At 36.4% G+C, this 8,860-nt stretch overlaps 1 protein-coding gene across 2 annotated transcripts in view; it reads left to right on the top strand.

The window, feature by feature from the left end:
- Nucleotides 1-3,225: 3,225 nt before the first annotated feature.
- Nucleotides 3,226-8,860, top strand: part of glra3 (glycine receptor, alpha 3) — a 62,566-nt gene continuing 56,931 nt past the window's right edge. For both annotated transcript variants that reach the window (XM_067403486.1, XM_067403485.1), the window contains exon 1: nt 3,226-3,296. In XM_067403486.1, the coding sequence (XP_067259587.1) occupies nt 3,226-3,296 (71 nt within the window). The remainder of the gene's footprint in view (nt 3,297-8,860) is intronic.

Here is an 8,860-nt window from a genome sequence, read left to right as displayed (position 1 = left end):
TTTCTGGAGTTTTGGTGTTAGAATTTGGTTCCATTCTTGCCTGATAAAGGGTTTCCAGCTGCTGAAGAGTTTGTGGTTGTCTTTGACATATTTTTTTAATTTAATGATGCACCAAATGTTCTCTATAGGTGAAAGATCCGGACTGCAGGCAATTCCGCACTCGGACTCTTCTACAATGAAGCCATGCTGTTGTAATAGCTGCAGTATGTGGTTTTGCATTGTCCTGCTGAAATACACAAGGCCTTCCCTGAAATAGATGCCATCTGTAGGTGAGCATATGTTGCTCTAAAATCTTTATACACCTTTCAGCATTCATAGTGCCTTCCAAAACATGCAAGCTGCCCATACCGTATACACTTATGCACCCCAATACAATCAGAGATGCTGGCTTTTGAACTGAACGCTGAGAACACAATGAAAGGTTTCCCTCCTCTTTAGCCCGGAGGACATGGCATCCATGATTTCCAACAAGAATGTCAAATTTGGACTCGTCTGACCATGGAACACTGTTCCATTTTGAAACAGTCCATTTTAAATGAGCCTTGGCCCACAGGACACGACAGCGCTTCTGGACCATGTTCACATGTGGCTTCCTTTTTGCATGATAGAGATTTAGTTGGCATCTGCAGATGGCACGGCGGATTGTGTTTATTGACAGTGGTTTCTGGAATTGTTCCTGGGCCCATTTAGTAATGTCATTGACACAATCATGCCAATGAGTGAAGCAGTGTCGTCTGAGGGACCGAAGACCACGGGCATCCAATGAAAGTCTTTTGCCTTGTCTCTTATGCACAGAGATTTCTCCAGTTTCTCTGAAACTTTTGATGATGTTATGCACTGTAGATGATGAGATTTGCAAAGCCTTTGCAATATGACGTTGAGGAACATTGTTTTCCACAATCTTTTTACAGACTCTTTCACAGATTGGAGAGCCTCTGCCCATCTTTACTTCTGAGAGACTCTGCCTCAGAGGTTGTATTCCTTTCTTAAATTGTCTATAAATTTTAACTCTCAAGTTATTACTGGTTTCCTACCAGTCGTGATTTTTTCCTATACCAAAACATGTAAGTGTGAGCAGCTCTGTTCAGTTAATGATACTTATCTTGTCTTCTTCCACTAAGTAATAGAGATATTGAATTTTTGATCCATATTGTTAGATTTTTCAAAAATTATTACTTAATTGCATAAACTTACCCAGTCACAAAAAAAGCTATCCCATGACTTTATATTACTTTTTCACTCACATCCATTTTTGCTAATTTTAGCCTTCATAAACATAATTGTTTTGACATAAACAAACTAGAAGAGACACACTGTAACTGTAAAGATATTATGATGCAGATATTCATAAAAATAAACTATTAATAAAAAGGTTATCTATAACATAATTAAGGTCCTATATAGCACTTTCAGAGCATGATTCTTTATGGAACCTTATAAAAAGTGTTCTATTTACCACCCAAAAAAAGGGTTCTGCTATTGAAAAGAACAATAGCAAAAGAACCCTAATTTGGTACAGTTGGCATATATATAGATTCAAGTCTTTGTTGTCTTTTAAAGCACAAAAGTAACTTTTAAAGAAGAGGATGAATGAATGAAATGTGAAAAGGCAGACGCAAGCTCCCTAATGCCAAACTTTGGCAGAAGAGAGCGTTTGAGCTTATCGCCCAATTCCAGAGCAATGGCATAAAGCTGGGAACAGGGTCAGCATGGCACAATAAACAGGAGTGGGCGCACACATGCACACACATGCTGCGCAGATGCACCCAGTCTCAGCTGTGCCATACTCGCTGCCTACGGCAGTTCATGCCAGACACTGTCACTCACTGTAACACAACGATGATTTCATAGGGAAACAAAAACAGACAGTATAAGCTCAGTGCATTAGGACTATATACCTAAATACAACATAGGGCCCCTCTGCCAGATTGGACCGGGTACGTTCTAGCACCGAGGGAATCAGCATGTGCTCGAACATGTGCCATCATGTATGACTCACGAGTTACATTGCACTTAGTTTCGTCATTGCTTACTGATACAGTCAGCTTGCAAGGAGTATATTATTACCCACTAAGATTAACTCCATGTCATGATATACTGAATATTAGCCATAATCAAACCTGAAATGTGTTATCATTCATTAAAAACGGATCATTACTCTAGTTGGAGCTGCTTGTTCTTTGTTATTTTGAAGACAGCTATCAAGCATTACAAAATAGGTGCCTTTTCCTTTTTTTTTTTTTTTTTTTTTTCTTTTAATGAGTAAATGTTTCAACAGCCTTTTAAACAATAACAGGGATGGTGACATGAATTAATGCTGATATTTCCACAAAACCCCAAATAAATAAAAAAAAAAATTATACATTTCCTTACAGTGCATCCTGAAAGGGTAACGTTTTTTTTTTTTTTTAACGGAGCTATGGTGAAAGCGCCGATATTTCTCTTTGAGGCATAACTTTTTAATAAACTATGTGCACAAAATGTGCATATTTGCTAATACAGCAAGATGGAATCATATGGATGGAGATTGGCCAAAAGGGAATCCTCAAGGGAAAAAGCAGGCAGGAATGAATGAATGAATGAATGAATGAATGAATGAATGAACTCGTTGAGTATATGCATACACATGCACATATATAATAACTATTAAATAGAATATAATAAAACATTTTGTAAAATGCTATGAATAGAAACATATCACTGCAAATAACAGTACTACAACGACAGTAATGTTACAATCTGGTATCCTGTTATATTCAGTGGTGGGCTATAAATCACGTGAGCAGCTTTCATAGTCAAAGGGGTTGGCAGGGATAAGGGGAAGTATTCAAATTCCGTTCTCTCTAATTGTAAGTAAGCGTTACACATGCATGTGTACAGTGAGAGAGGAGAAGCGCACTGTCAATCAAGCGCGCTGTGTGGGGCGGTCTTTGCTCAGAGATGTCTGAATATGTCAAGAATCACTTCAGCTGCCGCAACCTTTGAAAGAGCACTCCATCTCCTCCAGTGCCGCTACGAGAAAAGAGTTTCATATATACTGTTTAGCTTTATAAGATTATGAGGGATTCCTTTGCGATTGCCGTGCGCAACGAGCCTACAGTGCATTGGAGTGAAGGAAGAACAGCTGGAGCGCTGTCCAGCGTCCTGAAGTCAAGAAGCCAGAAGTGCTGAAGAGAGCACAGGCATTCACAGAGGACTGTATGTCTATGCCGATCAAGTCTTGAGATGATTCGGAAAAGGCTGCTTTCTGTGGCTGTCTGGGGATTCATTGCGTGGGAAATAGGAATTCTGTTGAGGTAAGAGCAAATATTTTCCTTGCTGGAGAAGAGAGTAAACACAGTTTTTTTTTTTTTTCCCACTACAGTTTTGTCTCGGGATTCAAAGTCACATGAATACTCCATGTTTAACTGATAGTCACGTGCTGTGGAGGCTGAAAGTATCAAAACGAATAAAATGTGCACTTTCACCCTTAAAGAGCAACAATGCAGAGGCATCATCGTATAGTATAAACATGATTTTGGAGACTGTGCCAGGCAGAGTCATTTGAACACTATATTCTTTTGCTTTGTGTGAATCTTTTACTTCAAGATAATTTATCAGTAGCCTACAGTAAGCTATACTGGATATATCTCATCACCACCACGTTCATGATGGATATTGAAGGCATAGACAAAGTTTTTAAGCAGCTTGTTCTCAGTGTAACAGGTGATCTCTTGTAATTTTCACAGTAACTTAGAAATAATTTCATTGGGATCCCTGAGCTCTATCATTCTGAATGATGCTATTTAGGAAACATATTGATGTCACTTTTGTGCAAGGATAGTAGAAATTTGAAAATATTAATGGAAATAGAAAACAAATTAGAAAACGAGGCAAAGTAAAGAAAATGAAATAGGTATTTGTTTCAAAATTCTCTCTTCCTTCATGTAGAAATAATTTGTTTAAAAAGAGTAAATTGATTTTCAAAGCGATTTAACAAGTAATTTATTCTTGTACTTCTGATACTACATACCAGTAGAACTTTACCTTCTTATGAGTCCCACATGATATTCATTCAAGCCCATCATACATCTCTTAGTTTGGGTGATTATTTTTACTCTGCCATACTCTTTTTTTCCCCATCACCCTTTCTCTCTGGTCTTGCAAGTAGCTGCAAAATATGAAATTGCCATTCTGGGTTCCTTTGAACTGTACTGAATCCTCACAATTCTTTCGGCTGATGATGCTATGAATTTTTAATGTTTCATTTGTCTACGATCCTTGGGCTCACACAAGCGTAAAGTCTTGCATTATTGATACGTTGGCACTTGCAGTGTCTATGTCGCCTTTGTATTGGCTGCCATTCTGTGTACCCTAAGGGAAAGTTTTTACTTAAAGCCATCTCAGAGGAAATTGTTTTCAAAGAAAAGCTGGATGCACCCCATTTCAAACTCTGAATTAATTAGAGTGTACAGGAAATATTTCATTCTTGCTACCAATCTCACGTTAGAATGTGTTATGCACAAATGTTGAGAAGAACTTTTTGCAAGAGCTACTCACCACTGAGATGGATCTTGATCTCCAGAGAGGTCAAAGGCTGTATGGATAGTGAATAGCTTGAAAGGAGGTGGAAGAGGATCATTTCTCTTTGATATCATTCTACAATGGCTTTGAATCACTCCACAACATGTACATTCCCAGCAAGGTGCTGAGAAGTAGTGGTCTCAATGTGCTTACATCTTAGCCAAGATCTTTGTTCAAAGATTGAATCTGCAGGCTCTGTAGACTGTGTAAAGCTTCTCTTCGACTCTTTCAGATTTTCACAGTTGATAGAATCTTGTTCAGTCTTATTAATGTGTTAATAGTGATGTCTTGGCATTGCACACTTGTCATTTTCTCTGATGATTCATATCTTTGATATACTTGAATTAAAATATTTGAAAAAAAAAAAAATAATAATAATAATAATAATAATCCACCATTATATGCAAAGCATTATATACAGATTTTGTTGTACCATAAACCCTCTCAGCACATAATATCTCATTATCACTCAACACCAGCTGTGTGACAGTGACAGTTTCCAAATAAACAATACAGTTGAAAAGCATCAAAACTAGCCAGATTAAGTCCATTAATTTTATACTTTACATTGGTATACCATCCTTACACATTACTTTCACTATGTCCTGAATTTTAATCTGAAATGTTTAGGTTAAAAAAAGGTAAGGCATAGTACAAATCACACTGTTATCGAATATATAAAAATAAATATATAGAAATGAGGAATGCATCCTACTACTGTTTTCAAATATACTTTGCATATTTTTGTTGAGCTGTCAGTTATATATTAAACAACCTAAAATTTTACAACCAAATGTCCTCTATGTCTTTGCTAACATGTATGAATATAATAAATACAAAATATTTTCAGATTATCACATGAGAAATTATAGAATACAGATTAAATATATAGGTGTAAACCAGAGATGATACTGACAAAACAATAACAACCGACCGCTTCCTATAAAAAAAAAAACTCCCATTCAAACTCCCAAAGCCACATAGCATACACTAAAATATACCAAAACTTAAAGTCCTCACCACATTGCCACAGATGACAACACACACACATCAACAACTACAATCAAAAACGTCCCCCAGCGTGCACACACTCAGGCATTCACACACTGTGAATGAGTACAGACAAATATTACAGCTGTCAATCTATTGTACTCAGAGGATAGTGGAATATGGCACAGTGTTTTCTTCAAGAACATAAAGGCTTTTGTTTAGTGCCCAAGAATCTTTCAACTGTACCTTGTTTTGTTGGATGTTGAATATTGTCACAGTTTCTAACTTGTAGGTGGGTTCACAGATGACTAATCTGATTTCTCAATAGCTTTAGGAACCCAAATAAGGGTCATGGGGGTTGGCTGTCATATGGGGAAGTTGTCACAAGAGCTATATTTCAGTAAGGTTTTGAGTAAAAGTTAATTTATTCAAACGCTTATATATATGTTGGTTTCAAACACATCTATTTAATACTGAATATTAACCTAAAATCTAATTTTTGATATAGTTGTTGGGTAAACAAGTGGACACAATAAAAACCACATTGGCATACATTTAGGCAAGGGTCAAATGTGTAATAAAGTAACATTACAAGAGTTATTTTTGTGTTTGTCACATTAAATGAAATCAAATCAGCTTTTATTGGCCAAGTATGTATAACATGCAAGGAATTATTCACTGGTATAAGGTGTCCCACATGTATATGCACTGTATTATAATACTTGCAGATACCAATTTACAATGCTTTACAAAACAATGACAACAAAGATTATTAAATTATAATATTGCACTTAATTATGGTATTACACAAGAGAGAAAAACAGGGGTAACATTATTTGCGGCATTTTAATTTTTACTCAACATTTCTAAAAAGCCAAGTCTTTCCGAAAAAAAGCCGAACTCCTGGAGGCATGCCAGAGCTAAAGAGTCATGAGCGTTTGCAGCTTTTGCGTAGAGATTGTCTGCAAGCTGCAATAAATAAAAGGAGAACAAAAATGTTTGTGTTATTTACATTTTATGCACTTGCGTGCCAGTTGACAAAACACTGATATTTGATGCAGTTTTACTCACCGCCCCCGATCTGCAAATCCAGCACCAAACTGGGACTTGTTTACAAAGTATTCATCACCGAAATTCCAGGAACAAACATACACGCACAACTTTGTTGCAAACAAATGGAAAAACAAACTTCATCCACCATTCCCTTAACGCTGGGTTCTTTGGGAAGCTGAAAAAGGTAATCTTTCCCTCACAACCAAAAACACCAGAAGCTGCACCTCATTTCAGAGGCTGCGTCCTTCGGAGATCGCATTTGAAGGCTGAATACTTCATCAAGGATGTCTTATTTAAGAAAAGAAACCATAATAAATTTGACTGATATTCATTGTGAGCTGTAAAATACTGTAATTTCTTACTTAGTTTGCAATCTAACGGTTATTTTTCTTAAATGAGACTGCCTCAATGATGTATGCAGCGTTCGAACGGTGCAGCCCCTGAATTGGGACACAGCCATTGTTGAAAAATCTCTCGGCTTCTGTATCCCGAACGAAGCACGTTGATGGGCATGCTCTTGCTCTGGGTGATGTGTGTGTACACGCTTATCAGGGAGAAGTGCCTATACAAGGAATTCCACCCTTTATTACGTGATAAAGGACCATACTTGAAAATAAATTCTGTTAGACATGTCCACAACCGGAAGTAGTATATTTGGCACATAAATACTCTGTCATATGTCCAACTCATGTTTTGAAACTCTAAAAATGTTTAGCATGAGAATGCAACTCTTTACAGTGTAAATAAGTCAGAATGTACCCCCCTTTAAATAGCAATTACTCATTGTGACAACTGACATTGGGTCATGTTGTCACAAAAGGTCAGCATGTGCATTTTCCCCCTGAGCAAACAATGTGAAAATGTTTGGTAGCTTTTTTCTGAAGGCTAGACTTTTTAAGGTTAACTTTATAGTTCACAACTAGTTCACATTAGTTCATGTATTTCCCTTATATGCATGACTGTTTCGCCAATCATTCTTACATATTCGGGTCTTTATCGACCCGGATCAATATCTAACACGGAAGGATCTCTACCTGTCACGATGATATAAAACTCCTCTGATATTAGAGTAACAATTATAGAAGAATAAAATAAAGTATATTTTGTTACCTTTTGGAGCTTGAAAGGGCTCATTTTGAGCAGATGTTTTATGCCATCATCACTGTCCTCATCAGAGCTCATTTCCCAGTAAATTCAGCAGATAATGGGCTATTTTTATGTTTGAGGTCACGAATATGAGCCCATTTGCGATCTTAAACGTATTCTCAAAACTATATAACTATCAACATCTTCAAAATCAATATTTCGATCACTAACAGCTTCACCAGATCCATCCAGTTACAGTCATATTTGATTGCGTTCAGTACTTGCTCTGCAGTGATATCACTAAGCCATTTCATGTTTTTCTTAATATTTTGTTTTCTGTCTAAATGAGTCGTCACTTCAATATTGTGTATCAGACATTGCTACCTTGTGGAATAAAGGTGAAATTATTGTTGTGCAGAAAAAAATATACGTACACTCATACACACCTCGGGTCGTTTGCGACCCTATACAACTTTTACAAAAAATGAATACAAAAATAGGCATTCTTTTATAATTTTATGATTTTTTTCTTGTTATATTCTTTATAATGAATTGATTGAGGAATACCAAGAAGGTTGATGTCTAACTTTAAAAAACGAATGAGGATGAGGGTAGCGAATGACGTCCCGGGTCACTAAAGACAAGAGGTATGCATTTAAGGGATATGGCAGTTAACATTAGACATTCTATTAACTACAAGTAACTTTGCAACTGCATGTTAACTATAGCAGTTATTAGAGTCATTAAACTATTAGTAGACTGTCTGTTTAATATCTGCTAACACTTTATTTTGATGCTCTCCCAACAGACATTCTACTGATTATAAATAACTTTTCAATTAAATGTCAACTTATTCTACTAACCCTAACCCTAACCTAACAGTCTACTAATACTTTAATGAGAGTTAGTTGTAAAGTTATAGCTGCAAAATTACTTATAGTTAGTAGAATGTCTAAAATGGACTCTGAAAAAAAAAAAAAAAAAAAAGTGTAAACTTTATCTGAGGAGAATTCACTGGTGTGAAAAGTGTGATAACTGCCCCAATCTCCCCTACTTGATTGCAAATATTAACTTTGGACTGGTATAGAGAGAACACCTAAACAGTCAGAACTTGATATAGAAACATGGGACATAACTAATTAACATTTAGACTGACAGTTTGCAGTAA

The sequence above is a fragment of the Chanodichthys erythropterus genome, chromosome 12 (genome assembly GCF_024489055.1).
Source record: "Chanodichthys erythropterus isolate Z2021 chromosome 12, ASM2448905v1, whole genome shotgun sequence".
Lineage (NCBI taxonomy): Eukaryota > Metazoa > Chordata > Actinopteri > Cypriniformes > Xenocyprididae > Chanodichthys > Chanodichthys erythropterus.
The sequence above is the reverse complement of the archived record's forward strand: the minus strand, read 5'-3'. Positions and strand labels throughout refer to the sequence as shown.